The sequence below is a fragment of the Hemitrygon akajei genome, chromosome 10 (assembly GCF_048418815.1).
Source record: "Hemitrygon akajei chromosome 10, sHemAka1.3, whole genome shotgun sequence".
Lineage (NCBI taxonomy): Eukaryota > Metazoa > Chordata > Chondrichthyes > Myliobatiformes > Dasyatidae > Hemitrygon > Hemitrygon akajei.
In genome coordinates, this window is record NC_133133.1 from 77,773,229 (window position 1) to 77,798,450 (window position 25,222).

The following is a 25,222-nucleotide window of genomic DNA, read 5'->3' on the forward strand; positions in this document are numbered from 1 at the left end:
GCAGAGTAGCACTGTGAGGATCATGTTTTTTTTATTTCTCAAATGCCTTCAATACCACACTGCCCTCACCACTGGGGTGAAAGCTCCTTTCAATGCTGGTTGGCATTTCCATTGTGTCTTGGATAATGGACTACCTGACTGGCAGACCACAGTTTGTGCGGCTTCAGAGCTGTGTGTCAGACATGGCAGAAGCAGCACTGGGGCCCCACAGGCGACTGTATTGACTTCCTTCCTATTTACCCTGTACACCTCAGACTTTAGATACAAAACTGAGTCGTATCATCTGCAGAAATTCTCTGATGACTCAGCAATAGTTGGGTGTTTAAAGGGAGGATGGGAGGATGAATACAAGGCCCTGGTTCAAGTTGAATCGTCTGCAGCTCAGCATTAGTAATACAAAGGAGATGGTGATGGACATTAGGAATACTAAGCCCGTTCTGCTCCCTGTTACTACTGATGGTGAGGACATGGATGTGGTGAGGATCTACAAGTACCTGGGGGTTGGGGGGGTGCACCTGGATGACAGACTTGAGTGGAGCACCAACACAGAGGCTGTGTACACAAAGGGCCGGAGTCGCCTCTACTTCCTGAGGAGACTGAGGTCCTTTGGAGTATGCAGGCCTTTCCTTCACATGTTCTACCAGTCTGTTGTCACCAGTACAATCTTCTATGTGGTGGTGTGCTGGGGCAATGGCATCAAGACAGGTGATACAAACAGGCTCAATACACTGATTAGAAAGGCTGGCTCTGTTATAGGAGACACACTGGAGGCTGTGGTAGAACAAGGGGCCCTACAGAAAATCCTGGCAATCCTGGACATTTCCCATACTCTGCATGCCACCTTGGCTGAACAGAGGAACACTTATAGTAATAGACTAAGACAACTGTCCTACTCCATTAGGCTCTAAAATGAGTCGACTTGGAGCTGGAGAAGTGATGATTCCCCTCCTATTAGACTGTTTGAGGTAAATTATTTTTCATTCTTTCTTACTTTGCTTCTATCTGTGCACTTGCAATGCACTGTGACACTAATTTCATTTGGGATCATTAAAGTATCTACCTATTTTGTAAAAATCCTTCTAATCTCACAATATCATAAAAACATAATTACGTTTCTCAAAGACAAATTTATAACCTATTAGTCCACTTGCTAAAACCACTGGTGAATTCCTTCAGAGTTACAGAATTTCCTATATATATTCTGTGCTGAGTGGGAGATCACTCATCAGTCACAGCAACATCATGCACTAACTATCGACAATTTAAAAACTACAGATGTTAGAAATGTGCTGACAGGTCTTTGACCTAGCATACTAATTCTGTTTCTTTTCCCACAGATATTGTGTAACCCACTGTGTAGCCCAGCATTTTCTGTTTTAGTTGCATGAAGTTAAAAACTATAGCTGGCAGGCACTATCTGAGAAGGTGCTGGAGGCAGGTCTCTGGCAACATTTGAGTATCTGGATATGACTTAAATCAACTGAAATTTGAAGGCTATGGACCAAGTACTGATCAAAGGGATTAGTGTAGATGGTTACTTGATGGTCACATGGCAGGGTGAAGGACCCATTTTGGTGCTCTGTAGTATAGCCTAGCCATCTAGAGCTTGGGAGAAGGTCTACTTCCCTGACCGACCACCCCCACACCACAACTTTACAAATCCAAGGGAATGGTTTCCCCCGTGTCATGGCCTCCTGCACCCCCTCATCTTGAACTCTGGTGCTCTCTTGTCGGTGTGTACTTTGCACTCTCATGACAATCATGACCATGTGGGTCCCACAACCCACTGATTTGTTACTTGGTCACTGTAAATTAACCCTTAACATTGATAAGTGGTAAAATATTCAAAGGATTGTTGACAAGTATGTGTGGGATTTGTAGTGTTCACAGGAAATGTATAGAGAGTAAATAGGGCTCTCATGTTGCTCTATTTTGGGGCAAGGCCCTATTTGGTAATCTGTGTTATAACAAGCATGAACTCATGCAACAACTTGATTTAATCAGGCTTCTCCTTAGTAAGTAATGGCCCTGGCTTTGACAATGGCAGGGTGTTTGTCAAACCTCTAAAGATCATCACCAGCATCCTCTTTTAATCTTCGGAAAAAACGTGCCTACAATCCAGTCAAAACTGCCAGAGTCTAGGTGACATAAGGCATCAGTAAATCCTCCACAGCGAGTCAATGCAGCTTTGGCAAAGAAAAATGTAAGCTACCTTTACACATGATGATGTGTTAATGCAGTAAGTTTGAGAACCTGTCAGCATTGGTTTTATTTTTTTACTTAATCGAGTGAGACTATAGTGAAGCTGATTTGGCTTCCTACAATTACTGAAACAAGTTTCATTGCATGGTTGATGGAAGTGATCTCTCTTAAGGCTGCTAATGCTAGAAGCTAAAATGGACTCAAATTGCAAGGCCGCTGCATTAGGGCTACAGAAATTTCCTCAGCATGTCTTGGTGAGACAGTGCAGCCAGGAGAAACCCATGTGGTCGCAGGGAGACTGTGCAAGTTGCAAGCAGACAACACCTGGGGTCAGGATTGAACCCGACCATGACTTTGTGTGTTGGGGGTTGTATCTAAGCAATCATCTAGACTTCAAGAGGGTTAACAGGAATGTTGATGAAGAAAAGACAGTAGATGTTGTCTACATAGACTTTAGCAGGGCCTTTGACGAGGTCCTGTAGGCAAGAATGTTCAGTCATTTGACAGTCAGGATGAGGTAGTAAAATGGATTCAACATTGGCTTTGTGGCAGAAGCCAGAGATTGATAGTAGATGTTCGCTTCTCTGCCTAATTAGAGTGCTGCAGGGATCTGTGCTGGGCCTATTGTTGTTCATCATCTATATTAACAATCTGGATGATAATGTGGTAAACTGCATCATCAAATTTGTGGATGACACCAAGATTGGAGGTGCAGTGGACAGCGAGGAAGGCTATCAAGCGTGACCTAGACCAGCTGAAAAAAATGGGAATAAAAATGGCAGATGGAATTTAAGCATCAGGTGTTGTACTGTGGGAGGACAAACTAGGGTGAGACTTACACAATGAACAAGAGGGTACTGAGAAATGTCATGGAGCAGGGAGATCTTGGAATACAGGTCCACAATCCATTGTAAGTGGCTTCACAGGTAGATAGGGTCATAAAGAGAGCTTTTGTCACATTGGCCATCTCAAATCAAAGCACAGAGTACAGGGGTTGGGAATGTTAAGGTGTACAAGACATGGGTGAGGCATTTGGAGTGCTGAGTGCATTTCTGGTTACCTACCTATAGGAAAGGTATCAAAAAGATTCAAAGAGTAGAGTAAGATTATAGGATTTGAAGATCTGAGTTATAGGGAAAGGTTGAATAGGTTAGGTCTTTATTCCTTAGAGTGTAAGAGAATGATGGGAGATTTGACTGAAGTATTCAAAATTATGAGGGGTATAGATAGGGCAAATGCAAGCAGGATTTTTGCACTGAGGTTGGGTTGGGTGAGACCAGAACTAGAGGTCATAGGTTTAGGGAGAAAGGCAAAGTACTTAAGGGAACCCCTCGGGGATTATGTTCACTCAGAGGGTGGTGAAAATGTGTAACGAACAGCCAGCAGAAGTGACAGAGGTAGGTTCAATTTTAACATTTAAGAGCAATTTTGTACATGGATGGGAGGGGTACTGAGGGCTATGGCCCAGGTTCAGGTCGATGAGACTAGGCAGAATAACAATTCAGCACAGACTAGATTGGCTAAAGGGCCTGTTTCTGTGCTACAACGTTGTTTGACTCCATGTCACCATACGGAAAACATACTTCAGGACTAATAGCATTCAAAATTAAAGTATGCAGCCATGTGCATGATACTTTGTAGAAACAAAGGTGACAGTGTCAGTGCTGGCCACAATCTTTAAACTCACAGGAGATCTTTGAGAAATACGAAGAGGACTGAATGGCAGAAATAATTTACCCCTTTCCAACTTTAACCCAGTCAGACTGGTATCAGGAACAGAAAAACTCTTAGAGATACAAACACTTGAAAAATAATGAGGACTAATAAGCTATCCACAAATCATATCTATTAAAGATAACTTGAACTTGAGTTCTTGAATAGGGAAAGGAAATGACTGATTCATGAAAAGTGGTAGAGTTGTTAGTGTGTATATGCACATTGAGATGAGCAAAACTGAAACTCACAAGGTTAAAGATGCAGTGACAGGATAGAGAGAACCTGATCACAGACTGTTTGTCAGACTCCTATCAAGGAAGAGCATCCACCTCAAGACCACCATACTCAAAATTAGTTACTTTCCTTAAATAGTATGACAACCAGTGAATCTATGTTCACAGGGCAGAGCACTCAAAATCTATTCCATCTTAGATGTCATGTCAGTCTGCAGGGAACATCATGGAACTTCCTGAATCAGAGCTTGTGTGAGGAACATTGTCCATACACGTTGTATGAGCTAGATAAAAAAGACCAGCACCATTCTGTCAAGCTTAATACTTGACTTCACCAGCACTTGGCTCATCCATTAATGCAGATGTTTGAAATTTTTTGAGTCCAACATGCATGAAGCAGAGGCACCAAACTTCAGCTCATCATAACATCTGACAGATAGATACTGAGAGCATCTGCAGTCAGATCTAACTCAAAAGATGTCAATATTCGGACTACTAGTAACAACTAATGAATTTCATGGAACTCCTAAAAGCACTGCCATCGTAAAGTAGTTTTTGAGCCACCTAACCTCATTTTCTAGGCAGAATATGTACATAGAGAGGCTGCCCACCATGGGGTGTAAACAGAACTATCTGCTTGTGGCTGAACTTCCTCTGAACGTGTTACTGCACAGAGCTCAGCAGCAGCTCTGGAAGGAAGCTAGTAACCACAAGCTGAGGTGAGGAGTGCGTCACTAGCCAACAACTTCATAGGTATTGAAGCATCACAAGAACATGCACAACCCTGTATAACAGCTGTTTAAATAGCTCCAACCGCCAGTTGCAAAAGGAAGCCAGATAACTGCTTTGGCTACATACAGTATGTCATGGTGTTGGGTGATACAAAGCAAAATCAGCCAAGTTATTACATGCACAGCACTGAAGGATTATTGCAGTGTCAGAGCAGCTGTTTTTTTCATATGGGACTTGAATTGTTGAGCCATGTTACATAGAAAGAACAGACAAATAGAGTGGACATTTCAGCGTCTCAGTTTCTTCCTCTGTTCAGCATGATCATCCACTTCAGTCCCTTGTCCCTGTCTTCTTCTCATATCCCTTGACCCTCTGCTGTTAAGAAACACATTTACTCCTTTCTTGAAAGTATTTGATTAATTGACCTGCAGCATCTTGTGGTAGAGAATGCCACTGGTTCACTATCCATTACTACTCTTGGTTCTAAATGACATACTTTGTATTTTATTGCTGGAACTCTTGTTTCTGGATGCTCCAGCCTATGGGACTATCTTCCCTTCATTCATCCATCCAGCCTGTTGCAATTTTTAAAAATTTCTTAGATTCCCCTCTCATTCTTCTCAATTCTTTAAAGTACAATATTTCATCCTCAGTGAGCTTACAGGAAATCATCTTGTGCATCCATTTCTACATTAGCCCTTTTGCTAACAGCATCTGCTCACTGGCACTGTGCTTTTTCTGAGAACTTTCCCATATAAATGCCAAAACACTTCAGGGCATTTCAGGACATCCTCAAGTTTAGCTGTTGATGGGCAACTTGTGAATCTTATTTTACTCAACAGAGTTACAAAGTCATGAAGAAACTGGCAAAGGGTCTAGAGGAGATTCACGGGGATGTTGCCTGACTTGAAGGACTTCATATAAGGTTGGACTTCTTTTCCCTGGAATGAAGAAGGCTGAGCTGTGACCCAAGAGAACTATGCACAATGCATAAATAGGGTAGATCATCAGAATCTTTTTTTCATACAAGGATGACAAAAACAAAAAGGCAAAGTTTTAAGGTGAGAGGAAGGAGATTACCTGGCAAGTTTTTCCACACAGGGTGGTTGATATCTGGAACGTGCTGCCAGAGGAGGTGGTGGAACCACAGCTTTTCAGTTGCATTTAGATAAGACTTTTTTAAATATTTTTTTCTTCTTATTGCTTTTCTAATTGCTTTCTGTTGGTTTTCAAAAGCTTCCCAATCCTCTAGCTTCACACCATTGGTTTGGGGTCGACCATGGATATGGCATCCTAGTTGTCTATGTGATACGATAGCTAATGCACTACAATATGGAGAGCAAGCTGTTGCCCATGCAGCAGGCTCCCCCTCTATATGCAACTGATGAGTCCAAAGGAATAGCAGAGACCGATACAGTTTGGCACCAGTAGCGCTTCAAGAGTTGCCAGTCAGCACTGAACTCAACATAGGACTGCCTTAGGGACTACAGCTCTGGATTTTTCCTCAGGGTTTTCTCCTGAAGCCTTCCTCATAAGTCAGCATAGCCGCAAGGCAGCGAGGTTTGAGATCAGAGTTTTCCTTCTCCCAGATGAGCTGCCAACTACGACTGATGAACCCCATCTGCCCAAGCGATTGGTTTTAAGGTGCCAGTAACGCCCCTTCTCCTGTCAGTATAAATGGTTCAGCCAGACTTCGTAGCTAAGTCATATGTGAAGTCCTGGAGCTGGACTTGGTTGTCAGAGACTATTTGAGATTAATAAGTACTAAGAGCTTATCCCCATTACCTCCCCTGGCTATGACAACCTTAAAGAACCAGCTTCCCACTAAATTTTGCTATATTATATGCCCTCTCTTTAGCTTTTATGCTGTTTTTGACTTCCCTCGTCAGCCATGGTTGCCTCATCCTGCCTTTAGAATACTACATCTTCTTTGGGATGAATCAATACTGCACCTTCCAATTGCTCCCAGAAACACCAGCTACTGATGTTCTTCTGTCGTCCCTGCTAGTATCCCCTTCCCATCAACTTTGACTAGCTCCTCTCTCATGTCTCTGCAGCTCTCTTTACTCCACTGTAATACAGATGAATCTGATATTAATTTTTACCTTTCAAACTGAAGGGTGAATTCTATCATATTATGATCACTGTTTCTTAAGGGTTCCTTTAACTTAAGCTCCCTAATCAAATCTAGTTCCTACAAAACACCTAATCCCAAGTTGGCTCAACTACAACGTGCTGTAAAAAGCCATCTCATAGGCATTCTATAAATTCCTTCCTGTGGAATTCAGTGCCAACCTGATTTTCCCAATCTACCTGCATATTGAAATCTCCCCATGACTATCATAACATTGCCCTTTTTACATGCTTTTTCTCTCTCCTGTTGCAATTTGTACCCCACATGCTGGCTATTGTTTGTAGGCCTGTGTATAAGTCCCATCAGGACCTTTAGTTCAATCCTCCGCCCACAAGGATTCGACACCTTCTAGTCCTATGTCACCTCATTCTAAAGATTTTATTTTATGTTTTACCAACAAAGCCATACCACCTCCTTTGCCAACATGATCTTCTTTCAGATACAACACAGTGATGTTCACAATGTCATCCCTGCCAATTTCTAACTGTGATACAATATAATCTGTTTATTACATACACTGCATGGATTCAACTATAACACCTTCAGTCCTGTATTCATCACCTTTCAATTTTGTCTCCATGTTACTGCAAGTTAAATTCTTATTTTGTTCTAAATTTTGTGTCCTTCGATCTATTTTGTAGAGTTGTAACCTCTCCTGCACGCTCCTTCCCTTTTTCTGTCACTGCACTTTCCAAACTGTTGAAAACGCTCTGTATCTATTTACGTAGTTTAAAGACATACTCCAACACATTGCACTGACTGCAATTTTGCCCTATCAACCGCCAATCCATCCTCAGCCTCACTACATACTGCATCTACTAATATCCTAACAGCTCATCCGCTACCTTATTATTCCAGCATTTTTGGGATCAGACAGGAAAATAGGAATTGAGATTACAGATCAATCAGCCATGGAGACTACAGTCCCTAATTTTCTAGAGCCGCAGTCATAACCGGGATATATTCCTTCCCAAGTCTCAAAGAATGCATAATATATTACTACTTCCCTCTTTTAACCCAGCAAATTTATGAAGAGCAAGAGTAAATTATACAGACATGATAACTTGTATTTCAAAACTGTTCATTGTGCAATTTCCCCTTCAACTAGGAAGAAGTTCATATTTCAGTTTTGGTATTTACTACCTTCTCGTGTTAAAAAATTATATTAACTGTGATACTTTTGCTGCAATGTTCAAGGCCATCTGCACAAGTCATAGTGTCATTATCAAACCAGCTTGTCTCAATGCAGCCATCATGACTGACAGAACCAGTGTTGCAGGAGTGTAGAGAATTTAGAGAAAGTAGTCTTGTTCTTCTTAAACATATAAGCATGATTCAAAAAGAAGGTATTCATGGAGGTTTCCTTTCAAAATTACATTCAGCCCAAAAGCTCTTTCTGTACTTTGAACGGTCTGGGGTCCAGGATTCCCATGAACCTGTGAGAACACAAAGTGGAGCTCAGAACAGAGCACCTGTTTTATTAATCTGAAGTCACACACATGAACAGAATGTCCTGTCTGCTACAGATAAATAAGTGTTATTTGAAGAAGTCCACATAACCTTCCAGTGAAGGTCAATGTTGCCAATAAAAGCACGTTCATTGTTCCAAGCATCTTCTCAGGAACAGGATGACACTAAAGCTATCCTTCTTTGCTCCCTACTTGCTGATCATCCTTGCCAGAGAATTTATATCTTCTAGATTGTTGAGAGCAAGTCATTCAGGAGAGATATTCACGTCCATCTGGGATGGACATCATGATTGTTTCAAGGTCAAAATGGAAGTCTCAGTCAAGATTGGGATATGTACTGATAACCAGGTAGTGTTGGTTTCATGTTAGAATGAGTAAGAGTTCATAAAGCTTTCACTAATTCCACAGGAGAATTGATTAGACACTAGACTAACTCATTCCTGAAGAAGATGCCTTGTTTCTTAAACTGACCACCTTCCAGCCATCATGCATCTTTCATGGTGACAACATTTATTTTTAAATACTGGTGGTTGTAAGTTCTGATAGCAGAGTAACTATCGGGTCTTTCACTGCTGGGACTGTCCACTCTTCATATTGTAGATTGCTTGGTAACTCAGCAAGTGTCACAGTTAGCTGATGTTGAAATATAGTTTTTCCTCTTATAGCAGAGAAGGGGAGATATAATAAAGATACTCTAAATAATGAGGAGTTTCATGCAATAAATTAGAAACTTTCTACCTTATAATCAATGGACACATGTCATTAGGAAAAAACCTAATGTTATGAAAGTGGAAACTGAGAGGTTTGTCAATGCAAAATCAGTAACATCTAAATAATTGTTAATCAAAAATTCTTAATCTTCATGGAATGAAACCCAATTCCTATGCAATTCTCTGAGACCTAAGCTAATGTCTCAATCACCCATCTAATTGATCATGACCTTTCCTGAAAATGTTGCTGATAATGAATATTACTGTAAATTTGTCCACTCCCCATCAATAAATGCTCTTGGATCCTCTTATCTTGTATAATAACTTACATACTTCAAAGTTCAAAGTAAAATTATCAGCATACATATATGTCATGATAGACAATCTGGAGATTAATTTTCTTGTGGGCATGCACAATAAATCCATAATAGAATAATAACCATAATAGCATTAATGAAAGATGTTCCAACTTGGGCATTCAACTAGTGTGCAAAAGTCATCACACTATGCAAAAACATAAAGAAATAAATAATAATAAATAAATAAACAATAAATATTGTGAACATGAGATGAAAAGTCCTTGAAAGTGAGTCCGTTGCTTCTGGGAACATTTCAATGATAGAGCAAGTGAAGTTATCCCCTTTAGTTCAAGAGCCTGGTGGTTGAGGGGTAATAACTGTTCCTGAACCTGTCGGTATAAGTCCTGAGGCTTCTGTACCTTCTTCCTGATAGAATCAACAAGAAGACAGCATGTCCTGGGTGGTGGGGGGTCTCTGTTGATCGATGCTGTTTTCCTGTGACAATGCTTTGTGTAGATGCGCTCAATGTGGGGAGGGATTTATCCATGATCGACAATTTATAAATTAATGCATCTATTCCTGGACTTAAATACGAAGAAGCAAAGTTAAATCAAGATCTAAGCCAAGGAGTTACACAACCCAGGTTAAATGGAAAATGACATCTATGCTTATTTTTGCTAACATAATGGTAAAAAGAATTCCAACTTCACCTTTCCACTTGCGAAAAGAGATGGAGTAAGAGGCACAAGACAAGGAAGGAAAGGTAGAATTCACAAAGGAAGACTTGTAAGCACAGCTACAAATGGAACTAGATCTTGGAGCAAATGCTGAAGGCCTTTCAGTAGTTAGCTTCAAGTAATATCTCTGCACACTATACTGGCTGTGTTACAAATCCATTTCAATCACCAGCTCCCTTTTCTGAAGATAGCAAGTACCATTACATGAACTAATTAAGCATTCTTCTATTACCATCAGAACACCATTTTCCAGGATTTTTAAATCATTTGCAATAACACTGCTAATGGCAATGCCAAGGATATGCTCAAGAATTGTAGCTACGGTGGGAGGGTTATTCTCCAGGAAGTGTATGCTGCAACACACCTTTACTAAATAACAGAGCATGCACACTTCCCCTTACAGAAAATTACAGAGGAAATCATAGAAAACCAGCTAAAAGTCCTTAGCTACATGTTGTGTAGTCCTGTCACTGTTGCCTTCCATGTCACCCTGCCTGTGATGGGATCTTCCTCCAACAATCCAAACTTCAATATACAGGTTAATGCAATGTACCAACACCTGAGAGTAGCATAGAGAGAGTGAACCCCAAAGGAAGCTTTCCTAAGGTAGGAAGTTAGCAAACAGCTGTGGTAAGGTTATCAATAGCAACACATTCACTCAGCAGCACTGAAGAATGGGCCAGAATGCAGATGTGCTGCTTTCTAAAAGCCGAGACACCACAATATCTCACAGATTTCATGTGAAAAACTTAGTTAGCACATCATGATATGTGTGCCTGAGGAGAGAGTCATGACTGTCATGTCTGTATCATTTTCCTCGTAATAAGCAAAACATCAAACATTATCCAACTGTTGAGAATCCCATCTCCATCTTGGACCATGAAGGAACCGTGGAATTTGGAACTGGTTTCTATAGGCGAGCCATGAACACCTCTTCAGAAACACTTCTCTTGTGAACGAATGTCCACAACAGATTAATGACCATACGAGCTGTCTCTGCATTATAAATGTCTGACAAATGGACATCTCTAGATATCAAAAACTCCTATAATATTATTCAATTTGAAAATCCAACGTACTCCATATGCTCCTATGAACATTAGAACTAGTTTCCTCTCTCTCTTCCCTTTAGTCATTGCTCTTTGTTAATTTATGCACTTATGACATCATTCGTTACAACACTGTACAGATTTGGCTACTATATCAGCAAGTTGGTAAAGTGAATTGTGAATCAACTGGTGAATTACCAAGTGTTTTTTGTGAATTTTTTGCTTTTGAAAATATCAACTGAGGGACATTGGTAAAAACGAAACCCATTCATTACCCAGGAAAAAAGAGGGGTAAAGAGATTAGCTTCATTTGTCCTAAGTACACAGAAACTTCAAAACGTACAGTGAAATAGATTATTTGCAGTAATGACCAACAGAGGCTGGGGATATGCTGGGCATTGTCACCATGCTTCCAGCATCAAAATAACATGCCCAGAACTTACTAACCCAAACCTGTATGTGTGTAGGTGAGTAGTAAAATCTGGAGGAAATAGACAGTTATAAGAAATTTTAAGTTAGGGATTGGGATTGTTCCATGACTTGGCACAGTTTCAATGAGCCATAAGAACTTCCATCTATTTTGTAAGGAATTATGGCTTTGCCAACTAGGCCACATCACACAGATGTGTGATAGCAGATTCCCAAACTATTCTGAGTTGTGTTATGAGAGGTGATGACTAGGGAGATAAAGAGAATGGTTCAAAGCTGTGCTCAAAGTCTCTTGGAAGGAATGCAAACATCCCCACTGACTGCTGGGACCACTGGCACAGGAGCACTCAGAATGGAGTTGAGAACTCTGAGGCTGAGCATTAAGAGTACACACTGCGCAGACTGAAAGGAGCGCATCACCTCTCATATGGCAGACCTTCCCACTTAACCTATCTGCCCCCTCCTGCCCCTACTGTGGATGAATCTGCACTTCCCACATCAATCTCACCGGCCACTTCAGAACTGACCAAGAGGAAGCAGTCATCCCTGATCCCAAGGGACTGCCAAAGAAGAAGCTGAGCTGCAGGACACAGCAATGTTTTGCAATAACAGGCAAGAAGCTAATTGTGACATTGATTAAATTAACTTTGAACCTTGGTTCCAGAGGTCAAGAGACAATGCATTAACCCACTGCTCTACCCATTCCATAGTGCAACAGATTCACAGAAAACACCGATACTCAGCTTTACAGTCCATTTGGCTTGCAAGTCATTGTTGGCAGCAGGAACCTCTTTTTCTTCTTGAAAGCAACCAGTCAGTTCCTATTAACACTACTAAGTTTGACGGGACGGATTAAAGCCAGTTCTGTTAGAACCACCATTAGTGCAATCACCACAAAATAAGTATGTCCTTACTTCCCCCCCCCCCCCCAAGAAAGGAGTAAACTGTTTTTAATTCATTTTGACCATGGAGTTATCAAGTTACTGACTTTCAAACTGCAGTTCAAACTCATTCATCACTTGCTCCCTCCCTCAAGGGACAGACTCTCAGTCCTGTGATTCATATTAATGCATAAGAAGAGGAAGCCAATTTGTTAATAAGCAATTGCTTTCTCCATCAATAGAGGGGGATCCTTGGAGAAGGTTGAGGGAAAGTCTCTCCGGATAAAATACTGTTTACCTACTATTAATATGGCCATATCTGGCACACAGAGAGCTATAATATACCTATTATGGTCACCGTGTGGGACCAACATTGCATCAAGTGCAAAATCCCAAAGAGGAAATCAAACTATTGCCATTGTTATTGCCCTGGCAACAAGTAAATCTTTGGAAACCTAGAGGTAAATCCGGCAGCCAAAAGAAAATCTCAGTGTTTAGTCAAATCCCAACTCTCTAAGTGTTGATAGTTAATAATTGTGGCATGGGGAAACCTGAAGGCGCTCTAAGTGATAGTCTATATAATGTGCAACATATGGGCACTTAGCTAAAGAGTTCCTGGCACATCTGTACAAACGATTACTGCACCACATCTGTTGCAACTATCAGAACTTTCCGACCCATTGTGCACAGCAGGATGATTGGATATTGAGGTCTAAATCCATTCCAACACTGCTACTTGCTCTAAGCACATTTGCATCCAGTTGAAACCGTGTCAATGGAAGCATTTATGTTAAAATTAAAGTCAAAGTCCTGATAGTCAATCGGCTTCACTGAGTACAAATGCAAGCTCAGTCAATGCCCTCAGCCACGAGTCTACAGTTCAAATCAAAGCCAAGCAGTATATATTTACTTCACTGAGGGTCACAAGTTTAAACAAAAAAAAAGAAATCGGCAGTTACAAGTTCAGTCCAAAATCTACAACAACATTTTTTTTCTATATTAAAAAAAAGATCTGGCAGTCACTACCTGCTTCCTGATATGAGCTGTGATGCAGATATGCTCCTTATTTTTTCCATTTCAGAGCAGTCCAGTATGCTCAGAGAGACATACAGCCCAGAAACAGGCACTTCAGCCCATTGAATCTACAATGAGCAACATCAATTCACTTTACACTAACATAATTCTGCAAAGCATCAAGTGCAAATTCCCAAAGAGAAAATCAAAATACTTCCATCATTATTGAGCTAGGTAATGTCCATCAAAATAGTGGGTCCTATACATTCAGGGCTATTCAATAAGATCACGATTGATAAGATTGTGGCTTAACTCCACTATCCTGCTTGTTCCTGACACTCCTTAATTGCTACACAGATTCACAGACCAAAAACTCTCTTTCCCAAACCATCAGCAACCCAAATATCATCTCAGCCACTACCCATCAAATTCTAATTTATCTTAAAAATCAACAGCATCAATCACATTTCCTGAAAAGCTGAACCTTTCACAAGATAGGACAGTGAATCTTCAAAAGCAGTCGTTCCCCTGGGAAATATTGCACTGTTGGAACACAATGCTCCCCTTAATTCCCCTCCTGCCTCTTTCCCCACCTTACGGCTTCTGCATTGGTAAAAAGTGTTAGAGCGAGCCATTAGTACTATAAGGCCTGACGGGGGTCAATCCAGTAACATACTGGTAACTGACTACAGTTCAGTTTGTGATATTGAACCAAAATATAAAAGCACAAGTACCTTGAAACACACACACATCAGTTTCATGATATTTATTCAACCAACGGCAGAAAGCTAAAACATTTGAGGATTCTTAACGAATCCCAGATTTCTATTTCCAAGGACCTGTCCTGGGCCCAGCACATAAGTGCAATTATGAAGACGGCGTGCCAGCTGCCTCTTTGACAAACTTCTATAGATGTGCAGTGGAGAGTATATTGACTGGCTGCATAGCAACCTGGTATGGAAACACCCAGTGGATATGGCCCAGTACATTGCAGGTAAAGCCCTCCCCACCATTGAGCACATCAACACGAAGCATTTTCACAGGAAACAGCGTCATTAATCAGGGACCATACCAGCCAAGACATGTTCTCTTCTCACTGCTGACATCAGGAAGAAAGTACAGGAGCCTCAGGTCTCACACCACCAGGTTCAGTGAAAGTTACTACACCTCAACCATCAGGCTCTGGAACCAGAGGGGATAACTTCATTTGTCCTGTCACTGAACTGCTCCCAGTGGACTTCTATGGACTTCTCACCTCAGGTTCTCAACATTTATTGCTTATTTATGTAGTATTTTTTCCCTTATTTTTGTACTTGTGCAGTTTGTTGTCTTTTGCACACTGGTTGCCCACTCTGTTGGTGAGGTCTTTCATTGATTCTATTATAGTTACTGGATTTATTGAGCATGCTCACAAGAAAATGAATCTCAGGGTTGAATTTGTTAACATATATTTACTTTGAATTTTAGAGTTCTAAAATGCTGTAAAATCTTTTAGCCTCATCACAATACTTTCCCTCCTCTGAGTGAAATTATGTCACTATCCAAAAATGGCTCAGCCTTGCTGATCTGACAGAGCAAGGAAGAATGAGGCTGGAAACATCATTTCCAGGCTTTGGATTACAGAGGCCCTCCTAGAGGGATAGTTCTTTTCAGATTTCTACTCATATGGTGGGCTCTTATGAAATCAGCTCAAGCCACAACCCAACCCACAACAAGTGCACATGATCGTATTCCATGTGTAGGAGAACCTCAAAAAAAATTATTTTCATCTGAATCTTCACCCCATTTATACTTTAGTTACAGATTTCACTTCCAAATTAATGGAAAATGTTCTTTGCATGAAACTTTCACAACTTCAGGACATCGCTGAAGACAGTGTGTCCACTGAAGAGACAACCTGCCTTCACAATCCATTATCCAAAACAACTTGACCAGCCAAATGCACCTGCGTAATCTGCCACACCCTTTGCTTCCATTGAAGGTTCTGTTCTCTCCTGATTTAGATCCCAACTCCAGGGTTCCTACAGCAAATACAGGATGTTTCCACATCTTAACAATACCTTGTTATGTCTCTAACTTCCAACTGGCAACCAAAAATCTCATTTGTGATATCTGCCAGAAACCATCTCTATGCTCAACATTCATCTGCCTCATTTGATTGCTTGCTTAGACTAGATCAATTCATTGGCCCAATAGGTCAATTGAACCCAAGCTTCACATCTCAACCATCATAAAATTCACATCCATCTCTGTCCAATCCATCCCATTCTTGCTTTACCAAAATCGACTCCCACACCTCCAGCATAGTATTCTGTAATGCAATTTCACCAGCTAGCTCAAGCATCACAATCAGTTGTGGCACCCAAACATCACTGCCTTTAGGCTGTGAGTTCAAGTCCCAAACCAGGGGCACTCATTTTATTTTCATATTTACAACAAAATAGGCCATTCACCCTATGGAATCTACACTATTTTTCATCACAATCCCTTTCCACCCACTTAGTTTCCTGGGAGCTATTCTCCTACCCCTCACTTGTCCATCGTGGCAATTTACAGTGGACAATTAACCAACCAGTACAGTTTTGGAATGCAGGAGGAAAAACCGGAGTACCATGCAGGCACAGCAGGATCGTGCAAACTCCTCACAGACAGCATCCTAGGTCACAATCAAACCTGGGTCACTGGTGCAGTGAGGAAAGTGGGTCTACCCTCTGCACCAGAGCAAGAGGCACAGAGTGGTATGTTAAAGCAGTGGTATGGGGGACAACTCTGTCAGGTGTGCTGCCTTTCACAGCAAATATTAAGCTGAAGATTCACTCATCCTCTCAGCTGGATATGCAAACGCATGATGCACCTCCCACCTCGGGCCAAAACCTGATGCCATCATAAACTGCTGCCTTCTCTGATTTTCACGTGAATGAGTATACTCCAAACCTTTGCTACAAGCTGTTTCGTGGTGTCCTTGATCAGCAGAAAGCATGGCCACCGGTGATACCGCTGTGGAAATGAGGGAACAGAACCGGAGGTGCTCAGGGAGTTCCTGGCGAGAATGCCATTGGGCAAACAGAGGTTGCAAACTCGTGCTGTGGAAATCCTCGGTAGGAATAATTTCCATAACACAGCCATTCCCTGATTAGATTTATAAACTTACTACAGACCATGATTAGAACATTGTTAAAGTGCCCACAATGGCTTCTTACTGCTTTAAATTTGAAAGACAATAAATTTAAGTGGAAAACATAATGACTAGCCTGGGCTTTTGTGCGATCTCGTTCATTTCCCCTGGGCTTGTATCGGTCCCGTTTATCATTGCCTTAATGCAATGTCGATTTCTGGGCACAACGTTCTAGCACATCAATCCTATACTGTTTTAATACACAACTCTGAATTAAGCTAAAGCAAGTGTCTATATAATATTTCACAAGATTTATAGTTTGGAAGCTAGATGTTAAAGGCGTTGCACCATTCCGTTATCCGTAATGAAGAACGGGCGCTCTGAATACCTCTCAGTTCCTGTCCAGGGAGGTATCAGTTGCTCAATGCTCATCACATGCTTTTCACTGATAATCCGTTTGATTTTCACTCCAATACTGCAAACAATTCCATTATAGGATCGTCTCCACATCACATTCATCCAGTATAAACCAGAACTGTTCCTTATGAGATACTGTCATTTCCCATGAAAAGTCAAAGATAGACACACAGAACATCAGGATGAGAAACACCCACAGACAAAGAAACAGAAAGACAGATGTACAGAGGAGAAACAAATACACATGGACTCTCACAGAACAGGAAACACATAGACAGATTCATATACCATCTCTCACACACACAAAGGGACAGACACAGTGACATAAACCCACAAACCAGTGACAGACATATACACACACGAATCAAACCCAAAGTTGCGAACAAAAGGAAGTCATGTTGAGGGGAAAGAACACACACAAATATACAGGCAGGCAAACAAGTGCAGAGAGCCGCGGAAGGCGCCAAACAGAGACAGACAGAGTAGGACACTCACCGCGATTAGCGAGTTTCGGACGGCCTCAGACGCACTCTGTCTGAGCTCGGCGGCCGTCCCGGGTTTACTGAGCCGTTTGGTGAACCTGCGAACCTCGGCCATGGTCACAGCGGCGGCTGAAGGCAGCGACCAGCGTGGAGCCCGAGAACCGTTAGAGTCCGCCCTTAAACTGCCCCGCCTCGGGGAGGGGACGGAGAGAGACGCGTGAGAGGATGGGAGGAGGGAGTAGAGAGGGTGGAGAGTGGAGTGAGGTTGGGGACAGGGAGGGGGAGAGGAGGGAGGGGAGGAGGAGGGGGAGGGGGAGAGGGGAGGGGGAGAGGGGAGGGGGAGAGGGGAGGGGGAGAGGGGAGGGGGAGAGGGGAGGGGGAGAGGGGAGGGGGAGAGGGGGAGGGGGAGAGGTGGGTGTGGGGAAAGAGGGGAGGGGTGTGGAGAAATGGGAAAGAAAACGGCGTGGGGAAAGGGGAGGGCTGTGGGGAGGGTGGGGAGGGAGGGGAGAGAGGAGGGTGTGGGGAAAGAGCGGAAGGCTGTGGTGAGTGGGGATGGCTGTGGTGAGAGAGGGGAGGGGTAGGTGGGATGCAGGGAGAGAGGGGAGGGGTGTAGTGTGGTGAACTGCATATACCTGTCTGGACACGCCCCCTGCTGATTGCTCCTGTGGCACCTCCCACAGACCCCGGTATAAAGGTGATTAGAGGCTCTACTCCTCCCTCATTCTCCAGGATGTTGTGTGGTGGTCTCTTGCTGCTAATCGTGGTCACTTACAGCTAATAAAAGCCTATCGTTCACCTCCCGTCTCCGAAAGTTATTGATGGTGCATCATGTAGTGAGAGAGGGGAGGGGAAGGGTGTAGTGAGATAGGGAAGTGGAGGGTAGGGTGTGGGGAGGGAGGGAGGGGTGTGGTGTAGGAGGGGAGTGATGTGAGGTGAGGGGAAGAGTGAGACTGGAGAAAGTAGGAGATGGGAAGAGTCGGGGGAATTGGTGAAGTAAGGATGAGAGGAGGTGGCTGTTGAGAGGGAAAGGCAGAGTGGGAGGGATGGAGGGGTAGGAATAGTGGGATGTAGTGAGAGGGATTAGGAGTGGGGGGGGGAATGGACAGGAGAAACAATGAGAGGAAGGAGGAGGAGATGGGTGTTGCGGAGGGAAGGGAGCATTCCTCTTATGTTGAGGGTTGAATGAGTTTATCCTCTATTCCCAGGAGGCATTCAACCAGCAGTAGGTTCCAAGCAGTAAGTAAGCCTCAATGATCCTCAAGGCTCCATCTCTGGGGCCGAAAGCATCTTAAGATCCTAACAAGTAATGAAAAGTCCTAAAATAAGGAATAGCCAAGGCAGTTACATTCACCTGCCATTTCACAGGACTGAGAAATATAAGAGCTACAGTTTGTGTGCCAGTGAAGGTCTCTGCAAAGTGTCTCTGGCCCCTCTCCTCAACAAGTCATCACTCCATTGCTGGGCCTGATGGTCAGTTCAGAACCAGAGCAGACGGTCAGGTACCCCAGTGTCTTGTCTTGAACTTTCAAGTCAGGCCATATGCATCCAGACATTTGTGACTTGCAAAGATCTAAATGGAACTGCTGGCCATCACTCAGTTCAAAATATGAGTATATTTTTCTAAAATTTACCAAAGGGAAATTGCAGTAGCAGAAAGGATACCATAGAAACCCAATAGAGAAAAGTAACCCTTTTGTATTTCAGCTCCCTGATAAAGACTTCAGTCTCTATTTCACTAAGTTAGGAACCATTAATAATTCTGTACTAGGACTTGAACTCCGTGCTCATCCATCCTCCCACATTACCACAAACCTCAAAACTGGTCTGTCCACCTGAAAGGATGGTGTTGTGCTGCCCCATGTTACGTTCCAGCTACAAACCTCCACAGATACTGAAATCTAAGATAAAGACAGAAAATGATAGATATAACCAGTCGTACAAACACGCTGGAGGAACTCAGTAGGTCGGGCAGCATCTGTGGAAACGAGCAGTCAACGTTTTGGGCCGAGACTGTCAGGACTGAAGGAGGAGAGGGCAGGGGCCCTATAAAGAAGGTGGGGGGAGGGTGGAAGGTGCCAGGTGAAAGACCAATCAGAGGAAAGATCAAGGGATGGGGGAGGGGAAGCAGGGAAGGGATAGGCAGGAGAGGTGAAGAAGGAACGTTAGGGGAAAGCACTATGGGTAGTAGAAGAAGGCAGAATCACGAGAGAGGTGATAGGCAGCTGGAAGAGGAGGCAGAGTGAAAGTGGGATGGGGGAAAGGGAGAGCGAGGGAATTACCGGAAGTTGGAGAATTCGATGTTCATACCAAGAGGCTGGAGACTACCCAGACGCTATATGAGGTGTTGCTCCTCCAACCTGAGTTTGGCCTCATCATGGCAGTAGAGGAGACCATGTATGGACGTATCCAAATGGGAATGTGAAGCAGAGTTGAAGTGGGTGGCAACCAGGAGACCCTGTCTGTTGTGGCGGATGGAGCGGTGGTGTTCGACGAAGTGGTCCCCCAATCTGCGTTGGGTCTCGCCGATGTAGAGGCGGCCACACTGGGAGCACCGGATGCAATAGATGACCCCAACAGACTCACAAGTGAAGTGTTGCCTCACCTGGAAGGACTGTTTGGGGCCCTGAATGCTGGTAAGAGAGGAGGTGTAGGGACGGGTGTAGCACAGGGTCCTGTTCACCCTGTACACATCAGACTTCCAATATAACTCAGAGTCCTGCCATGTGCAGAAGTTCGCTGATGACACGGCCATAGTGGGGTGTGTCAGGAATGGACAGGAGGAGGAGTATAGGAAACTGATACAGGACTTTGTGATATGGTGCAACTCAAACTACCTGCGTCTCAATATCACCAAGACCAAGGAGATGGTGGTGGACTTTAGGAGATCTAGGCCTCATATGGAGCCAGTGATCATTAATGGAGAATGTATGGAGCAGGTTAAGACCTACAAGTATCTGGGAGTACAGTTAGACGAGAAGCTTGACTTGACTGCCAACACAGATGCCTTGTGCAGGAAGGCACAGAGTCGAATGTACTTCCTAAGAAGGTTGGCGTCATTCAATGTCTGTAGTGAGATGCTGAAGATGTTCTATAGGTCAGTTGTGGAGAGCGCCCTCTTCTTTGTGGTGGCGTGTTGGGGAGGAAGCATTAAGAAGAGGGACGCCTCACGTCTTAATAAGCTGGTAAGGAAGGCGGGCTCTGTCGTGGGCAAAGTACTGGAGAGTTTAACATCGGTAGCTGAGCGAAGGGTGCTGAGTAGGCTACGGTCAATTATGGATAACTCTGAACATCCTCTACATAGCACCATCCAGAGACAGAGAAGCAGTTTCAGCGACAGGTTACTATCGATGCAATGCTCCTCAGACAGGATGAAGAGGTCAATACTCCCCAATGCCATTAGGCTTTACAATTCTACCGCCAGGACTTAAGAACTTTTTAAAAGCTATTATTAATGCTTTTTGAGATGGTGATTTAGATGCATATCATATTTTTTACTGAGTTAAGTATTGTATGTAATTAGTTTTGCTACAACAAGTGTATGAGACATTGGAAAAAAAGTTGAATTTCCCCATGGGGATGAATAAAGTATCTATCTATCTATCTATCTATCTATCTATCTATCTATCTATCTATCTATCACTTGCGCTTACAGGGATAAGTACCAGGTGGGAGATCTGTGGGGAGGGGTGTGTGGATCAGGCAGTCGCGGAGGGAATGATCCCTGTGAAAAGCGGAGAGGGGTAGTGAGGGAAAGATGTGCTTAGTGGGGGAGGGGGTCCTGTTGAAGGTGGCAGAAGTTGCGGAGGATAATATGCTGGATCCAGAGGCTGGTGGGGTGGTAGGTGAGGACAAGGGGAACACAGTCCCTGTTGTGGTAATGGGAGGATGGGGTGAGGGCCGAAGTGCGGGAAATGGAGGAGATGCAGGTGAGGGCATCATGATGAAGGCAGAAGGGAAATCACGATTCTTAAAGAAAGAAGACATTTGGGATGTCCTGGAATGGAAAGCCTCATCCTTGGAGCAGATGCGGTGGAGACGGAGGAACTGGGAATAGGGAATAGCATTTTTACATATGGCGGTGTGGGAAGAGGTATAGTCGAGGTAGCTATGAGAGTCAATGGGTTTATAGAAGATGTCAGTGGACAATGTCTCCAGAGATGGAGATCGAGAAAGGGGAGAGAAGTGTCCGAGACAGATCAAGTGAATTTGAGGGCTGGGTGAAAGTTAAGACAAAGTTGATGAAATTGACGAGCTCAGCATGGGTGCAGGAAGCAGCACCAATGTAGTTGTTGATGTAGCGAAGGAAAAGTTGGGGAGCAGTACCAGTATAGATTTAGAGCATAGACTGTTCCACATAACCCATGAAGAGGGAGGCATAGCTGGGGCCCATGCGAGAGCTACACCCTTGGTCTGAAGAAAGTGGGAAGAGCCAAAAGAGAAGTTATTAAGTGTGAGTGCCAGTTCCGCCAACCAGAGGAGTGTGGTGGTGTTGGGGAACTGGTGAGGTCTATTGACAAGAAAGTAGCAGAGGGCTTTGAGGCCTTCTTGATGGGGAATTGAAGTTCATTCCAAGGGGCTAGAGACTACCCAGATGGTATATGAGGTGATGCTTTTCCAACCTTATACACTTCAATTCCCCACACTTCAGGCAACACTTCACTTGAGAGTCTGTTGGGGTCATCTATTGCATCCAGTGGTCCTGGTGTGGCCTCCTCTACATCGGCGAGACCCGACGCAGATTGGGGGACCGCTTCGTTGAGCACCTCCACTTAGTACTTTCCCCTTACATTACTTCTTCACTTTTCCTGCCTATCCCCTCCCTACTTCCCCTCCCCCACCCCTTGATCTTTCCTCTGATTGGTCTTTCACCTGGCACCTTCCACCCTCCCCCCACTTTCTTTATAGGGCTCCTGTCCCCTCCTCCTTCAGTCCTGACGGTCTCCGCCCGAAACATTGACTGCTGGTTTCCACAGGTGCTGCCCGACCTGCTGAGTTCCTCCAGCGTGTTGTACGTGTTGATGTGACCACAGCATCTGCAGTGTGCCTTGTGTTTACCCAGTGGGTTGGGCAGCATCTGTGGAGAGAGATGCAGAGCCAATGTTCAAGGTTGATGACCGTTTATTGGAAATTTTGTTTTATATTCAAACTGCTGAACAATTTTGTGCTGAAGTTCTATGTCTCTCTCCAAAGATGCTGGCTGACCATTTGTTTATTTTCAGCCTATTCAGCTTTTACCAAAGTCCATATGCTTCATTTTATCTACTCTCTTAATCTGCTAATGCAACTTTGGCTCCAATGTAAATAATATATTGTGGCATTAACAAACCAGGGTAAGTGTTTATTATGATATCTAGATTACTATCAAGTACAGTATAATGGAAAATCTGGGACTCTGCTCACAACTAGCTACATTCTACCAAATGGATTAAATATATAGTTATCTCTGCTCTCTGTCTCTCTCTCCCACCATATCCTTACCAAAACCATCTCCATTTCAATAATTTATTTCCCATTTTATGCATTCAATTTCTCTGTTAATATAGAAGTTTGCTGACCTCTGTAATTCCATAAACAATCCTTTACTTGACACATTTGTTACTTCCTCTAAATTTTAACATTTGAGTTTCAATTTCATACAACTTGTTTTCTTCAAGTTAGTGCTGTGTCTCTGAAATTATTGACTTTTGTTTGAGTGCTTACTCAGTTCCCAGTAACAGGTTCAAATAACATCTCCACAACAAATAATATAGTAATAAGTAGGTAATTTTCAAACTAATCTTCCCTGATAGTCTAAGCTTGTCAAAAGATCTTGGTAATTTTCCAGTACAAGGATACAATTCTTAAAGCGGGTGCCAGATGACCAAAACCATGTCATGGGATAGAGACTACTGCATACCAAGACGGTTCAAACAAAGGTTTCATTTATTTCCCATTTCCATTTTTTGATATGTTGAATTTACTGAAGTCATCCTTTTTTTAATCTTTATTTTCCTAATATATTGTTACTTTATATCCTTGCTCTCCCTTGTAATTAGTGATAGAAAAGATCAAGTTGTCTTGCATTCCCTAGCCACAACTCTGTAGTGGAGAAGGAGCATTCAAGATGGTTGTCTGAACCATGTACCTAGTTGGTGCACACAAGAATCCCAAGAAAATGACAGATTGAGAAGAACTTGAATGGCTAAGGCATAGAAGGCTATGGACCTAATGTGAGTAAATGGAATTAATTTAGATTCATACAGTGAGTGGTGTGGGCATGGTGGCTGAATTCCCGTTTCTGTGCTGTGCATCTCTCGAGTGGACTATCTCACAAATCACTCATCCTTCTGCCCTCCTGCCAACACCTTCCCCATATGTTGAAGAGTCTACAGTTCCCCATCATGCATAAAACTGAAATTTACATAATTCATAATCCATTCTGAGGAACTGCATAACAAGATGATGAGATATTTAAATCATCCTTGGCAACAGGTGAGATACCAGAGGACTGCAGGATAGATAGCCAATGTTGTTCCACTGTTTAAGGAAGGCGCTGGACTGAAAATAAACCAGGATTTTATAGGCTGGTGAGCCTTTCATCATTAGTGAAAAAATTATTGGAAGGTAATCTAAGGGACTGGATATATCAGTATTTGGCTAGGATATATCAGTAGTTGGCCAGCCAGGGACTGATTAAGGATAGTCACTATGGCTTTGTGCATGGTAGGCCATGTCTAATCAATCTTACAGAGGTTTTCAAGGAAGTTACCAGGAAAGTTGATGAAGGCAAGGAAGTGTATGTTGCCTGCATGGACTTCAGCATGGCATTTGACAAGGTCCCACATGGAGGTTGGTCAAGAAGGTTCAGTCACTCGGCATTCAAGATGAGGTAGTAAACTGGATTATACATTGGCTTTGTGGGAGAAGCCAGAGAGTGGTAATGGATGGTTGCCTCTCTGACAGCAGGCCTGTGACTGGTGCCAGGGGCATTGGTACAGGGTCTGTTGTTGTTTGTCATCTATATCAATGATCTGGATGATAATGTTAACTGGATCAGCAAATTTGCGGATGACCAAGACTGGAGTGTAGTGGACAGCGAGGAAAATTATCATGGCTTGCAGCAGGATCTGCATCAGCTGGAAAAAACAGGGCTGAAAAATGTTAGATAGAACTTGATGCAGACAAGTGTGCGGTCTTGCAACCAAGGCAGGTCTGACACAGTGAACAGTCGGGCACTGAGTAGTGCGGTAGAACAAAGGAATCTGGGAATGCAGGTCCATAATTCATTGAAAGTGGTGTTACAAGCAGATAGGGTTGTAAAGAAAGTTTTTGTCACATTGGCCTTCATAAATCAAAGTATTGTGAGTACAGGAGATGGGACGTTATGTTGAAGTTGTATAAGACATTACTGAAGCTTAATTTGGAGTATTGTGAGAGTTTTGGTCACCTGCCTACAGGAAAGATCTAATTAAGGCTGAAATAGTACAGAGAAATGTTACAAAGATGTTGTTGGGTCTGGAGAACATGTGATATAAGGAAAGATTGAAAAGGTTAGGACTTTATTCCTTGGGGCGTAGAAGATTGAGAGGAGATTTGATAGAGGTGTGCAAAATTATGAGGGGTC

General features: G+C 43.0%; 1 protein-coding gene across 2 annotated transcripts in view; it reads right to left on the minus strand.

Annotated features, from left to right (window-relative positions):
* The window catches only part of LOC140734500 (dedicator of cytokinesis protein 11-like), a 290,063-nt gene extending 272,258 nt beyond the window's left edge, over positions 1-17,805 (minus strand). For both annotated transcript variants that reach the window (XM_073058546.1, XM_073058547.1), the window contains exon 1: positions 17,633-17,805. In XM_073058546.1, coding sequence (XP_072914647.1) covers positions 17,633-17,734 — 102 coding nt within the window. In that variant the 5' untranslated portion in view covers positions 17,735-17,805. The remainder of the gene's footprint in view (positions 1-17,632) is intronic.
* Positions 17,806-25,222: the final 7,417 nt, after the last annotated feature.